The 16652-nt window shown below is 40.0% G+C and overlaps 1 protein-coding gene across 8 annotated transcripts in view; it reads left to right on the forward strand.

Moving 5' to 3' along the window:
• SRGAP1 (SLIT-ROBO Rho GTPase activating protein 1) overlaps positions 1–16652 on the forward strand; it is a 280779-nt gene that overhangs the window by 217778 nt on the left and 46349 nt on the right. For all 8 annotated transcript variants that reach the window (XM_037007150.2, XM_037007145.2, XM_037007149.2 and 5 more), the window contains 3 exons: positions 6896–7093; positions 7633–7717; positions 13741–13768. In XM_037007150.2, the coding sequence (XP_036863045.2) occupies positions 6896–7093; positions 7633–7717; positions 13741–13768 (311 nt within the window). The remainder of the gene's footprint in view (positions 1–6895; positions 7094–7632; positions 7718–13740; positions 13769–16652) is intronic.

Genomic DNA, 16652 nt, shown 5'->3' on the forward strand with positions numbered 1-16652 from the left:
TTCACAGACTATTCCAAATATATTTCTTATGCAGGATATTTTCAACAATAATGAGCAAGATTTTAGGCAGACATTTGAGACAATTTTCATGACATGGGTTATTAAGGAAAGAAACAGATACTTTGGTTATCCTCCTACCCAGAGGAGAAAAAAGTCACATTTCCTCCCTCAAATTTCCCATATTACCAATGACTACAGGGGAATCCTAAGTGATGTAACTCAGTGATCAAACCCTTATAGGCAACTGTCAGATTCTTTTAAGACATGGTATAAGATGTGGAACTTGATAGCTACTTAATCATAATTGCTGTTTCTGATCTTTGTGGCTTTAACTTCATTTTTACTTATTTAAGTATTCCTTCCTTGCCTGCAACCTTCTACAGATGAGGTTAACAGTAAAAGCCTAAATAAAAGGCAACTGCCATTCATCCCTTACATGATAGCATCATCTTGGCCAGATTGAAGACAGGGTCAACTGTCTTTCAGTGAAAACACATATTTTTAAAAGCACTATGTATAGAGACAGACCGAGAGAGACAAGAGACATTCAAATAAGCTTTACCTCACAGAAGGGAGAGCTTTGATCCAGATCCCAAACGGAATGAGGAGAGTTTATAGAACAGGTCTGAGAGTAAGTCATGGGATAGGAAGAAAATGGCAGAGTTCATGCTATCAGCAAAGAAACCACACGCTGTTGGTGTGTGCTGATCGTTGCTTTGGCATCTATGGATCTGAATGGAGGATGACTTCAACTTCCACCATTCATTTAGTGAACACTTTGGATAATCTGCTGTGTTCCAAGCACTGTACTAGTGACTAGAGATACAAAGATTAATAAGGTGTCCCTAAACACAAGTTGCTTCCCCATCAATGGAAAACATAGCCCTCTAAAGTGTGGTAGGTGCTTGTGAGAAATGGATTTGGCATCCTGCTGCTCAGGCCACCCAGAAGGGTCATTAAACCAGAGTCAGGGTGGACTGCAGGCAAGCAGCCTTCCTGAGGCATGGGTGAAGGCAGAGATATTGGTCAGAGAGGCAATGATGATATCCTACTCTTTCCATTAAGTTGCATCACTGCTGACAGTAAATTTTGTTTAAAAGTCAGGAGAGCTTAGTATTTGTAAACATCCCCTTAAGGCAAGTACATAGATTATTGGTATGAATTCCTCTGGAATGATGATAGACCCCTCCCCAAAAGCATGGGGGCAGCAAAAATTGGACCATTTTTCTAGGTCTGGAAACACCTTACCCAACACAGACAGGGTCACTGGCACCCATACTGCATGTTAGGGTACCAGGAGTGAGGGAAGGCCGTGACAAGATGCTCTGCCTCTGCTGTTGCCTTCTGTGGCCTGTGCTGGCAGTAAGTTTCTGTCCCCTTGGCTAATTAAGGATGACATGAATCCAATCTCTCTCTCTCTGGGTATGTGTATATAGTTTCTTTCTGCTAATTTTCATACATCTGAAATTATTGAAATACACCCAAGGTCAGTGATGGCAAAGGGTGAATAGATAACCAGGGAAGGGAAGGCAGAGCTGGGGATCACCTCTGCAGACAGATTGCTGAGTATTAAAGGACAAATAGGTCCGCACCAAGTACAAGGCCCAAGGCAGTGCCAGAAAATAGTGCGGCAGGGGAAGGGGTTGAATTGTGTTCTCCCAAAATTCCTATAATGAAGACCTAGCCCCCAGTACTTCAGAAGATGCCCTTGCTTGAAGACAGGGTCTTCACAGAGGTAATCAAGTTAAAGTGAGGTCATTAGAGTGGACCCTAATCTGGTGTGACTGATGTCCTTATAAAAGGGGGACATTTGAACACAGAAACAGAGAGAGAAGACAATGTGAAGAAACATAGAAGATGAGCTTCTGTAGCCACAGAGGCAGGCCTGGACAGACCTTCCCTCTCGGCCCTCAGGAGGAGCCCACCTGCCCACACCTGCATCTCAGACCTCAGCCTCCGGACTGTGAGACGGTAATGCTCCTGCTGTTTAAGCCACTCAGCCTTTGGACCTCTGTGGCACTCCTAGAAAATGAATACAGTGCATTAGGAGAAGGAAACCACAAAACAACTGTTGGTCTTCTCCAGTGGTCGTTATGTCCTGGGAGAGAAAGGGCAAAAGAATCAGCCTGGAGAAGTCCCCTCTCCCCCTTCATCCGCTTTGATCTGCATCTCAGAGTCCAGACCACCTGGAAGCCCCTCCAGTGAACTATATTCTTCAGGTTTTTCATTGTCATGTTTTGGCCTCTCCTTCTACCAAACGCAGTTGTGTCCTCCTGCTGCTAATGGGGAGTCATTACAGGTCTCATTTTAGCTGTTTTCTATTTGCCTCATTATAGTCCCTCCTTGTGACTTACTAACATGGCTTGTGTGTGTCAGAAGTTGGTATTATTCTTCATCAGTAACATCCCCTGGGATAATATATAGCCCCAGCCTATGTGTCTGGTATTTTCTGCCCCATCCTTTATTCTTCCTGACAATTCCAAATTTAACCCTGACACTCTTGCTTCCAAGAAGGAAGTTGAGAAAGGAAGAAACACAGTGCTGTTGACAAAAGACAAGGAATCACATGGTTGCTGCTGGGTCCACTGTGGGGTCCACAGTTTGTGGGTCTCATTCCAAGGGCTCAAGTGGGCATGGATCCTGTCTAGTCCCTAGGCAGATGGTTACTCCCTCTGTGACCTTGGCCAGGAAGTCTGGTTCTGGGACAAGGGTCCACTTCAGGGTCCATAGTTGGTCCACAGACAGTGTGTCTGTTTCCAGATGCTTGAATGGGTGTGGCACTTGCCACGTCACTGGATAGTCCTTGGAAGGTAGGACTGGTCCCAGACCACAGCTGAATGCAGCTGTAACTGAGTCATGGGTCTGCTTCAGGATCCCCAGCATGGCCTGCCTCCAGAAGTACAGATGGACATGTCTCCCACTTGGTCCCTTATCAAGCAGAGCTGCTCCCAGACTGCAGTCCGGATTGTCAGGGCCAGGTTACAGGGCCACTTTAAGATCTGAAGTGAAACCAAGGTTAGCAGGCCTGCTTCTGGAAGCATGGATGTTCCTCTCCCCCTTCTTCTCTGGGTGGGCAGGACTCCTTCTACACTGGATGGGAGGGGCTAGAGCAGAGTTGCAGGGCCACTTCAAGATTTGCCACTGGACCAAGGTTGGCAGGCCTGCCTCTAGGAGCACGGACAGGTGTGCGTTCCTGCAAGTCACTGCTTCCAGACCAGGACTGAGCTTGGAACTGTGCCGTGTGCTGCTGCAGGGTCCACAGCTAGGACCAAGGTCAGCATGCCTGTTACCAGAGGCACAGTGGGCGTGACTCCTCCAGGCCCTGTAGTAGATGGTGCTGGTGGTAGGACCGAGGACAAACAACTGTAGCTGAGTCCTCAACAGGACCCAGCTGTTTCTGGGACAATAGGCAGAACCACAGTTGGCAAACTTTCCCAACTTGGTCCTCCTCAGTCTTGGGCTCCACCAAGGTTTTTTAAGCTCCTCCCTGGATCCAAAAGCTCCCACTCATGCTCTTTTGTCCATAGATTGCCGGCAACTTATTGTTCCAGGGGTGGGTTACAGAGACGTATGAGTAGGGGACCTTCTATTTTGCCATCTTGCTGATGTCACTGCAGGGTGATGAATCTTTTCATTCATCCTATAGATATATAATCATGACTTCCTTAAAATAACTACTTTCAATATTAGTTTTTACAATGACCTTTAATATACTTTTTTCCAATAATATATTTTGTATTGTGCATATCCCCAGGAATAATGACTGTGTTTACTTCCCTTTTTAGTTATTCCATCATATGATCTCTTTAAAGATCTCTAGCACTGACTGCTGTTCTATCCCTAAACACTATTTTGTTGTTTAAAAAATAACTAATCGAAAATATTTCTACTTCCCATAATGGTGGACTGAGTCACTCAGCTGATTGACCTTTCACCGTCCAGAACAAGGTGCATGGCCAACCCTGAAGCCCGTGACGCATGGACCATTTGTTCCCAAAAGGAAGAGAATCAGAAATTTTGAACAGAAATAAAATCCAGTGATTCTGAATTATTAGTATCTGTAATAGCTTGGAAAAGTAAACAAATATTCTCTCTGGAGGATGGTGACCTCACTTTAGACATCAACACTATGAAAAAATATCCAGCAAAGATAACTAGGCACATGAATAAACAAAAACTGTTAATGATTGCCAGAAGAAATAACAGGCAATAGAAACATACCAAGAGGGACTCCAAATATTGGGATTATCAGAGGCAAACTGTAAAAGACCTACTTTTTGTATTCAAAGAGATGAAAACCAAACTTAGGTTTCAGCAGGGAACTATAACCTATAAACAGTGAAATAATGGACTTGAAAGTGAACTGTAAAGAAATTCTAGAACTGAGAAATACAATAAACCAAATTAAAAAATTGGTGGGTGGTTTTAACATCAGATTAGACACAGTTGAAGAGTGGCTAATCAAAGTAGAAGGCAAATTAGAAAAGAAATAATGAAAATGCAACATAGAAAAACAAAATGATAGAAAATATAAAGAGAAGGGTAAGAGAGACAGAGAACACGGTGATGTTTAGCATACTAAACTCTGAGAAAGAAAAATGATACAAAAGAAAGTAGAGTCAATATTTGCAAAGATAAAAGCTGAAAACTTAATAGAGCTTATAGAAAACATCACACAATTCAAGAGATACAAAAAAAAAATCCAGGTAGAATATATCTTTAAAATCCTTTTTAGACATTTCATGGTAAAGCTGTAGAAAACTTGAAAAGCAGCTGGAGATGAAAAGTAAGAATTCATTCAAAGTAGTGATAGACTGACCATAAACTTCTCAATCAATGGGAACATAGAAGCCATGAGAAAATATAGTGATATCTTCAATGTATTGAAAGAAAATAACTGCCAGGCAGGAAAAATATATTTCACAAATGAAGGTGAAATAAAAGTTACTTTAGGTAAACAAAAACAGAGTTCACCACCAACAGACCCATGCTAAAAAGAATTTCTAAAGGGAAAGTGCTCTTTAAAATATAAGAAATAGAGATCAAATAATATAATAAGTATGTGAGTAGAAAGAACTGAATACTATTATATATAAAAGTATCTCAATATATTAATATTTACATATATATCCTATTATAAATATTAACAAAAATGGCATATAAGTCAGAAAAAGGAAACGGAATAAAGGTGTTCTAACCCCTGTAAATTGGGGAAAAAATTAAGCTATTGATTTACATTGGATTTTGATAAAGGTCGAGTATGACTTAATTGTGGAAGATAAATTAAAAAGCACCTAGAAGATAACATAGCACAGTATGTTTATGGCCATGAGGTAGAAAAATGTTTGTTAAATAGGACATAGAAAGTACTGATCATAAAGGAAAGAATTGGTAAAATAATACCATTAAAATTTGAGACTGTTCATCTAAACACTATAGAAAGAGTGAAAAGCCAGACCACAAAATGGTAAAAGATATTTGCAACACATTAACAAAAAGCTTATATCCATATCTACAATTAACAAAAAGACTCATAACCCAGTAGAAGATTGATGAAGAGATTTGAACAATATTTCCAAGAGAGGAATTCCGAACTGTCTCAAACATGTGATATAATGTGCTCAATCTTAGTCATCAGAGAAATGTATACTAAACCCATGATGAGATACCTCTACCTACCCAACACAGTGGTTTAAATTTTAAAAACTTATAATATCAAGTCTTGAGTATGTAGAGTAACAGGAATTCTCCTACTGTGCTGGTGGGAATACAAATTAGAACAATAACTTGGGAAAATAGCCCGGCAAACCCTATAAGCAGCAATTCTATTTATATATATATATATATATATGGTCTAACAAAAATGTGTTTATAGCTGTAGTATTAATAATCACCCCAATTAGAAATCAGTCATCTATCAACAGGAAAAGGGATTATGATGGATGCTTACAGTGAACATCCAGCAATGAAATACTATACTCACAAGAAATAAATATATCTTAGTAGATAAAGTTGAGCAAAAGAAACAAAAATCATACATGCTATAGGATTCCATTTGCAAAATACAGAAAAGAAAGGAAAAAACTAATATATGATGTTAAAAAACAGGACTGTGGCTACATTTGTGGAGGAGAAAAGGGTGTGTGGTGATTGGGAAAATACAATATACTCATGATATACTGTTTCTTGATCTGAGTGGCAGTCAGTGTATGTATGTTCACTTTGTACCATGATTTAGACTGTACACTTATGGTCTGTAAGTGTATACACATTTTTCTTTTTGTACTTTAACTTCAATTAAAAAGGTTATTTAAAACAAAGAAAAAGTAATTGGAAGAGCACCCAGTGATACATGGGACTTATAAGGACTCAAATAAAAAGTGATATCCTCAGGATAATTTTGAAGAAAGCCTCCGACTAGTGATAATGGGGTATTGTTTAGCTGTCTCTCTCTAATGCTCAGTGAAATAAGCCAGGCAGAGAAAGACAAGTGCCAAATGATTTCACTCATCTGTGGAGCAAAGCAAAAACTGAAGGAACAAAACAGCAGCCGACTCACAGAACCCAAGAATGGACTAAGAGTTGCCAAAGGGAAAAGGACTGGGGAGGGTGGGTGAGAAGGGAGGGAGAAGGGGAATAAGGGGCATTATGATTAGCACACATAATGTAGCGGGGGGCATGAGGGAGGCAGTATAGCACAGAGAAGACAAGTAGTGACTCTATAGCATCTTACTACGCTGATGGACAGTGACTGTAATGGGGTATGTGGTGGGGACTTGAGAATGGGTGAAGTCTAGTAACCATAATGTTGCTCATGTGATTGTACATTAGTGATACTAAAATTTAAAAAAATAATAATAATGTACTAAGGTGAGAAATGTGTTGCTGTTCCCAGGTTAAGAAAACAACTGAAGCCACCTTGCAGACAATACAAGATATGGTCACCATTGAGGATTATGATGTTTCTGAATGTTTCCAGCACAGCCGATCCACAGAGTCTGTGAAGTCTACTGTCTCCGAAACCTACCTGAGTAAGCCCAGCATCGCCAAGAGAAGAGCAAACCAGCAGGAGACGGAGCAATTCTACTTCATGGTGCGCCTGTCGCTTCCCCAGCCACTCCTGGGGCTCAGACCTGGGTCCCCACATGCTGCTTTTGGAGTTGCGTTGGAGTTACCTGGGGTTCTTTATTAAGTTATGGACTCCTGTCTACCCTAGGAGTGCGTGATTCAATTGGTCTGGGATAGGGTTTAGGAGTTAGTACTTTTTCAAAAGTTCCTAGGGAGTTTTGACACACAGACAGATTTCAAGAGGACTGCTCTAAAACAGAACTTTTAAACTGTAGTGTACACATGTCACCAGAAGAACTTATTAAAATTACAGGTTCTGATGGGACTGGGGAGGGAGGAACCTAGGAGTCTGAATCTCTAATAGGCTCCCAATGCTATTAACCTTGGGATGCTAATCAGCCTAGATGGCTGATGCTGCTGGTCTCCGGGAGACCACACTTTCTTTGAGTAGCAAGGTTCTAGGATCTAGAAGATAAAAGTGGCTAGATTTTAGATATCCTATAGGAAATTCCTTGACATTGAATACTTTTTTTTAAAGTAAAAATTGTATCTTTCCTTTTGCAGAAACTCAGAGAATACTTGGAAGGTAGTAATCTCATCACAAAACTTCAAGCCAAACATGACTTGTTGCAAAAGACCCTGGGAGAAGGTCAGTTATTTGAAATAGGTGTGAGGGTGATGTGGGTTATATATTGTGCCACGTATATATTCCATGAAGAGTGTGAATTGTGGATTTATAGGGATTATAGCCAAAGGGGACTGTGTGTCATTATTTAGAAGCAGAGAACACTGTATATTTACATTTAGCTTCATCTGTAACTATTTCCTTTGTAAGTTTGGTGCTAATCTTGGGGGGAAATAGTGAAATCTAGGGAGAGCTGAAAAGCCAACACCGAGTGCTGACGAAGGCTCCTGAGAGCATGGTACTCCCCACAGTGGAGAAGTCGGAAGGAGCTGCTCCACATGCTGACCACTTCTTCCTTTCCCTCTTGGACTTCACCTTTCCAGCCCCACCCTGTTTGTTTTAATGGGCCAATATTTGCTGTCACATCTAATGCCTTTTTGGACTCTACAAACCAGTTAAGCCAGTTTGGGTGACCTTTTTTCCTCTTTCCATAGACATTGGTTTTAGTTGAGATACAATCTAATTAAGTATATTGCTATATGTAATAATAGTAACAAAAACAATAGCTACTGCTTATATAAGGCCTCCTCCATGCCAGGCATTGTTCTGAGCTATATATTTAACTAGGCACTGTTAATTTCCCCATTTTCACAGAGGAGGAAAAAGGGATTGTAGCCAGAAGGGACTGTGTGAATGTTACCATTTCTCTTTCCATCTTCATGAAATTTAAAAGGGAAAAATGAATACATGCAAAGTCTCTGACCATACACACAAAATGCCTCATGGTCTGTAACTTGAATTATCTTTTATTCGTGCTAGATTCTGCTGGAAGTTATAAAAAATGAAAGGGAATATGGATGGGAATGGGATAGGAGGGGACTGAGTTGTGTGAATAGCACAGGGCAAAAAGAGATTGCTGCGCTTTGACGTAAACTCTTGCCTCCTACCATTCTAGAGCCTTCCTTACCCATAAAGCAGCTTTTCCATCAGCTTATCTCTTGGTTTCCCCCAGAGGACCCACTGTCCTCAGGGAATGGGCACATGGAGAAAGGTCATCATGACCTAAGAGTCCACATAGTACAGTTAGGGTGCCAGATTCTAAGATAAAAGGCTGATTTCACTTAGAAAAGAAATTAACATTTAAACTACTAAAAAGTATCCTAAAAAGCAGAACAACTTAAATACAATGTGTGAACCTTCATTAGATTCTGAATCAAAAAGCAAAAGATATAAAAGGCATTTTAAAGACAATTAGGGAAATTTAAATATAAGCTATATTAAATGATATTGAATTAATGTTAATTTTCATAGATATGGTAGTGGTATTATGGTTATGAAGGAGAACATTCTTACTCATAAGAAATGCTTGCTGAGTGTCATAATATCTGCAACTTACTCTCAAACAGCTCAGTAAAAAAGATACAGAGAGAGGAGAGAGGAGGAAATGAGGCCGCTGTGGCCCAGTGTTAATAACCCGGAAACCTTGGTGAAGGGCACATCAGTGTTCCCCGTACTAATCTTTCAACTCCTCTGTAACAGGTTTGAACTTTTTTTTTAAGAAAAAGCCCTTTTACTTCTTGGAATAGTTGTCTCACTTCAGCAATCCTGTCCTGTTTTGTTTTTTTTCCTTCATAGTATTATGTAAGGTCTTTTTTTTTCCACAAATGCCTGGTATTTCAGTGATGCACCCGAGGTCAGTGCCAGTCGCAAAGCATAAACTATGCTAAGTGTAGATGAATACTTACAGGCACAAAGTCCTCCCCTGCAGGACTGAACACCACTTAGACCTTGTGAGCTGGAGGAAATTCATTCTCGGCACCACATGCAGACATGTGTGTTAATACACTTGGGGTCCCATTCTGAAACTTACAGTGCTTATTCTAGATTCTCTTTGTCTCCTGGAAACGAAGCCCCAGTGGTTCATACTATTTTACATGCCTTATTGGATAGGGCTGTATTTTAGCCAATTTGCTCAATCCGTGTGCCAGATTCTGTCTCCAGCTGCTGAACTGTGTAAAGCTATATTGGACCTTGTGAACTCTAAGCCAAGATTGCTTTATCTTAGAATTTCTGTCCGTGGGTTCCAGTGTCCTAGTGACACAAGCTGTGTTCAGGTGTACCGGGCCTTCACCAGCCGGGATTTAATCTACATAACATAAGAAGCTCGATAGCCCTCTTCCGGGGGCAGCAGACACAGTAGCCTCTGCCGGCTGCTTCCAGACCTCCCTGCTCCCCAGCCCTGCCCCACACTTGCAGGCTTGACAGCACACCAGTTGTTGGTCACACCTGGGCTTTGCCAGAGAAAAGCTGTGCATGGAGGATGTGTCCCACCTTTTAACCTGACCCTTGTGGGCCTGCTGGCTTTCCATGCAAGGCCTGTTTGAGTTAATAAATTACACCAAGGAGAGGAGAGTTACTGGCGCCTGTCCCATGGCGAGATAATCCACTGGAGGGCCCTTAAGAAAGAATCCAAGTGTGGGTATGGCTCATCAGGTTAGTAGCGTGGGATTAAGTGGTATGTTTGGGGACAATTCTGACTTCTTATATAGAAATCATGCTTCTGACTTATACTAGACTCACTGCAGAAAAACTGCCTTCATAGTAAAACAAATAGAGCATAACCCAGGGCCTTAACAGTTGATTGTACCCAGCTGAAACTGTAACTACAGATAAGTGTTTGGCCTGTCATGCTGCTGGATTTTGGCAGGCTACCAGTGGCTCGGTGAGGCCTTTGATTCACAACATTGTGAAGCAATTAGATTGGGCTCTTAAAGTGGCACTGTCAAAATTCAGAATTCCAAAGCTTTGAAAACTGTTGAAATAAAAAGAAGCACATAATGAGTTGTTAAGATCAAAGTCGTCATCATCATCTTCTTTCTTTAACAACACCGTTACATCCTTTTGTGATGTCATTTGTTTTTAGATCATAGAAGCTACATCAAGCACAGTACATGGGGATAGACATCTGTAAAACCGAGGCACTGAATTCTTTTCCTTTTAATTTTAGTAGTGAGTTTAATGTTCACATTGACTTCTTTGTGGGCAACCTTTGGGCTTAAGGGGGTATAAATACTGGCACAGTTTTTGCTAAACACAGAACAGCTGACATTAGAGTTTCATGTGATACTGTTTCTGGACCTGGGCATAAGTTCTCTGAAAAAGGAATTGAGGTTATCCTTACCAATCCATTTTCTGTCTTGAGTTGGAGTACAAATACACTTTCAAATGAGCAGCTGATAGTGAATAATTGTGTTTTTCGGAGAGGGCCGCAGTAGTTGGTATTAAGGAAGGCAAGGACTGGAAAGAAACACCAGGAGTTCTTATCCGTTGTTCACTAGGGACCAAATCCTGGGTGCCTCTGTTCAGTGTGAGCTGTATGCATTTTAAGTATTTTATCTGCTTGGGTTTTATTTTGTTTTGTTTTAATCTCAAATTGCCACCAAACTATGTTTGGTTTTCCCTTTTACTCTGTGGAAATAAAATATATTTGGGTGTGATAAAAATTATCTTCCTAATTCTCAAGAGAAATTGTACGAGTTAGTCAAAGTAGGTATTTGTACCAACAACAAGATCATCCTGGGTCATGGGTCATTTTTTTCTAACCAAGTGGTTTATATTGTGGGACAGTGGGGGGTATTGTCTGTTGTCTTTAATTATTAGGTAGACTTACAAAGAAAATGATTGAAATCTAATCCTCAAACCATTGAAAGCTTTCACATTTCTCTGGGAAGCAGATTCTCCTAAGCCTGTGTGTTATTGATCTATTTATGATGATACTGGTTAAATAATAAAACGTCATTCATCAGTTGAGACATACTTAGTACCACTATTAGCTGAAAAAAACAGTGGATGTGATGATGGCAGTTATTACACCATGAATGATAGTTCTTGCAAAGCTTGCTCTTGGTTCATTAACCAAAATGGATTTTTTTATAGGTTTTTTTATTTTTTTATCTCACACTATTAACCATGGATGGAGCAAAATGATTTTTTTCCAAATCTAGAGAATATTTGGTTGGGATATTTTAACAAAAATAGCAAGATTTCAAGGTACAAAGCATTTCATTTCTAAGGAATTGTCATTAGTGTTTTTATCATCGAATCACTTGAAAATGATTAATCTGTAATCCAGTTTAGTTTTATAGGTATTCATTAAAGTAATTTATATAAATTATTAAATTTATTATATCATCAGCATTTTGGTTTTGGTTTAGCCATATGGAGCAGAGAGAAGTGTAACCCATAATCCCTACCTTTCCTGTAGGATTTTTCAAAGTATTTGCTGGGGTCTTTACATTTTTACAGTACTATTTGGGAGTTCAGGTCTAGAATTAAACCTGGCCCCTAGTGCCAGACCCATCACTTCCTAAATATATGGTCTTGGGCAAGCTCCTTGCCTTCATGTTCAATCTCTCCTATAAAATAATAGTAATAGTACCTACTTCATGAGGTGGTTATGAAAATTGTGAAGTAATATATAGAAAGTGCTTAGAATAGTGCCTAAAAAAATGTTAGGCATCATTGCTGTTTTGTTGTTACTAATATATGTTATGTCATATTTTGTGTTACGATAAAGTATGCAACATGACAGCATGCAATACAGCATAAGCCAGATAGTTTCTCTGCCCTCAATGCTTTACCCATTCTACTGACTCGCCCTGGGTGATCTCAGCTAGCTCCCACAGCCCCCACACAACCTACATGGTAGTGACCCTCAAATCTTAGTCTGCGCTATCTTCTCTCTGTGCTTTAACTGTATCACCAGCTTCCTGTTGAAGAAATTTCGTAACATACCACATGCCACACTCAGCTCACAGTCTGCTGCTCTGCTTTCTGACCTTCTTTCCCACTTATGAATACCCCCTCTTTTTCCTTCTCCCCCAAAGTAGCAGAGGGTCAGCAAAATAAAGGGATTTATAGTTAAACGGTAGGTAGAACTGGGTATTGAAGAAAAAAAATCAGATCTTTCTTCTTCCCCCATACCCACTCTGAGTCATGGCTAAGGATTTATTCTACCAACACTTACAGTGGCCTGGGTCTGTGTTGAGAATGGTATTCTCTGATATTAACTGTTGCTACCTCTTTAATAAATATTCTTCAAATACTTTGTTACTTGCTATTCAAAAGCAGATAATAGAATAAAAGACTCCTTGCAGCCCGCCTAGGAGTGTTCCTTCACCATTCCCAGCAGGCCAGCTTTCTCTACAATTGCTACATCAGCCTGAATCACTTCATCGTGGTATGATGGGCTAGGCTCACCTGTTTGTGCTGCAATATGACCATTCTCTGCCAGCTGCATTTTCAAGCTGTTTTTTAAGACCATATAATCATTTTGCAGACACACCAGCTGAATTGTTCACTCTAACACATCACCCTCCCACTGCTCCACCCTAATTTTAAGAAAGAACAGACAGCAACCATAGACACATCCAAACTTCAAGATAGCACAAATTGTAGGGACACTACACAAATATTTAAAATGAGTCTAGAAGCCAGAATGTATAAGAAGAACGTAATGTGTTCAGTGACAGAGAACACTGTGAAAAGCTTTTAGTTCACAGGGTACACAGAACATAGTGTAATTTAATGTCCTTGTGCTTTAATATCTGCAGATGTTATTTCTGATTATGAAATGCAACTTCTGTGCCTGAATGCATACTATAGAGAGAACACCAATTTAATCTAAGGGAAATTGAGTTCTCCTAACCCTCTTTGACTCCCTACTTCTCCCCAAAAAGGATCAATCAAGCAATGAGAATAACTAACATTCAAAACTTAGATATGTTTTGTTTGTATTTTATCCTTGAACTTACAGACAAGGCCAAGCAGCTATTTCCTGTTTTAAGAAAACACACACACATACACACACACACACACACACACACAAATTGACTCAAATTGCCAAGTGAAACATGTTTCTCTAATCTATAGAATTTAGTAGGTTTTATGTATAGATTTTACAAAATTTACTTTGAATTATTTGTTTGTCAGATTAACAAATGCATTCCTCTGACTCCATTCAATTTATTTAAATTTTTTTTCTGCAGGCCATAGAGCTGAATATATGACTACAAGGTAGGAAATATTTTATTATAAATTATATTGTGTCTTGCTGTCTTTTTAACAAGAAGCAACCACTAGCATGCTGTAAGAATGAACCTGTTTTGTTAAAGAACGTGAAAGATGGTGTTGGCTTGACAAAACAGTGACATGAAACATTTGGGGTTCTCCCAAAACCAGATTTGCTTGGGCAGGCATGAAGGTTTCCCAGTGTAATCATAAAGCTCTTTAATGAGTAGAGTCAGTAAAAAAGACCTAAATTGGATGGGTTTGGTTTAATCTAATCCAAAACACTTGAAGTTCCTATAAATAGTCTAACAAGACTTTTGATATGATTCAATTAACAAGCAATATTATGTACATATCTACTGTGTTAGCAAATAGAAGGTATGATTAGTCACTTTCTGTTCCTACTTATGTCCTAGGAATTAGAACTATATTATATACTCTGAGGATTTTAGCTGTCTTCCCCTTTAGGGTTCACTTCAAAGATTTAGCTTTTAACACCTACTATATTGTACTTTTTTTTCCCCTCTTATTTTCATTCATGGAAGGATTTTAAAGCTACTGCTGGGAAAGAAAAGTCTTTTTGGAAGCAGATTGTTATCTGGGTTGGGGAAAGTATGTAGCAACTTTATTTTTCTATGTCAACACTTGTGCAACAGCCAGAAATTATTCTAACTAACATAGCAAGACTTTACACTTTTGAAATTGAGTTCTTTTTGAGGTGAGAGGCATTTAACACACTGGTGTATCAGTTGTAGTAATTGACAGGTTGATTTTCAAGGTTCTGTAATGTTCCAGCTGGGCAATTTATTGAAAAGGAAAGCCTCTTTCTTGGGGAGTCAACTAGAAAGATAAAGCCACTGACTTGTCTAAACTTTACAAAAATACTGAGGCTTTTTTCCTTCCCCATGTCAGTGACAAAGAGGAATGTTACTTCTGCATAGTAATATACAGCTTATGTAACCTTTTTCACATATGGGGTTTCTTTGCACTATTAACTACTATACCTGTTTCTAAATTATAATTAATGTAAGGCACTTCAAAAAGAAATTTCTTTTAAAGGAAAGAATGCAAATACATTAACTGCAATGAGAGCTGTCATTGCCAAACAAACTAGATATTCACATCAACCTGACCTGTACTTACTCTCCCCTACATGGGCATTCTGCGTATGAAGCCAGATGATCAGGAACTTGTGTGGTAAGCACAGAACCAGGACGAGTCATACAATTCAAATGTGGGATGGCCCTGGCTCTGTTGACCTGATGTGTACATAGCAGAACCAGAATCATCAGCACACCAGTTGGCCTGATAAGCCCCCTCTGCCATGGAAATTATTTTGATAAACACTTGAGCAATTTGTTTTCATCTCAAGTCCCTCTAACAACTTCAGTATCTTCACATTTGCCTCATACTTTAGAACCCTCAAGAGAGGCAATTTTCAGGCCTCTAGAAGACTTCGGAAGCATCCTTCTGTTAGCAACAGCCAGAGGTTACTTGACATCTCTTAGTCATGCAGGAACACTTACCCAGTGCCTGAGGTGTTGGCCCCAGCTATCATTTGCTTGTCGCACAAGTCAATGCCCAGACCAAATGAGCCTGTGTTCTCAACCCCTGAGCTTCATCAGCCGCTCCAAAAGCCACAAAAATGTGCGGCTCTCTTGTACCTTCTGATAACCACATTTTCTAGTTTCTGTAGTTGATGCTTTGATATCCTGGGGACTTGCTAACTCTGGAGGGATGGCTGATCCCAAGGCAAGCCAATTCCTAAAGAGAGTAAAGGACTGGTTTACAGGTATGCCTTGGCTTTACAAACCAGCCAGCCCAGAGCTCATAGATCCTCATCACCTCCTTTATCAGGCTCTCACCTGCATGGCCACTGTTCCCCTTCTCTGACCCCCATAAGGACAGGCACCAAACACTTAAGAACAATCCCTATTCCCCAGAGCTCACCAAAATTATACAAACTAGCCAATCCTAAACCCGCATAGCCTACCTGGCCCATTCCCTCTCATGGGAGTCGCAGCAGAGGCTCTTGCCCACATGTCCCCATGTCCTCTCTGCCTCCTGACTGGCCCTGGTGCTTCCCCATGTGCGCCACGATCCCGTGAAGTGGCATGCCCTCTCCTCTTGGGACCAGTAAGTAACAAGCTGTCTTTCCAAAAACAATTCTTTATCTATTGGCCTTGCCGTACCTAAATGAAAGTAGAGTCTGCATTTTAAAATACTTGTAAAATAATGAAAAGAATAATGGATGAAATCAGGCATATTTTAATAACTTGGATAGGTTTTTGTTTGTTTTATAACTACCAGATCCTTTACTCTGTAAGTGGCACAGAATTCAGTATATAAAAGAGATTTCAACCATTTCAGCCATGGCGGGACATGACAAGCTACCTAGTGGACATGTCCATATTTGCTTCTAGACATTTGCTAAGGCTCCTTTTAACCTCTCAAGGCACCGTGGGGCTTCAAGTGCTTCTTGCTATATACTCCATTCGTCGTATGAGCCCAGCTGCTGGAAGAGTCTCAGAATTTGGCTCTGGAAGGCTGTATCAGCAAGTTTGTTCCCCCTACCTCTCTTGATTGCTGTGGGAATAATCTCTTATGAAGCTAGTCAGACACCACACAAATTCTTGGGATTTTGTTTCTAAACTGGCCTTTCTAAATTTTAATGAACCAAATAGAATTATTCCTAGAGAGTTTACAGCTTAATGAAGGGCTTTACCTATTTTTCAGGTGTAATGTACATCCTCAGATAAGCCTTCCAATTAAGAAGGAGTTTATACTGGAATCTCCGGAGGAAGGTCTTGGGACTCTTCTTCCATGTGTTCCATTCAGCACAGTTGTAGAAGCTGAGTCATATAACCCTGGTCCTCTTTGCTCTAAAAGA

This window comes from Manis javanica, chromosome 10 (assembly GCF_040802235.1).
Source record: "Manis javanica isolate MJ-LG chromosome 10, MJ_LKY, whole genome shotgun sequence".
Lineage (NCBI taxonomy): Eukaryota > Metazoa > Chordata > Mammalia > Pholidota > Manidae > Manis > Manis javanica.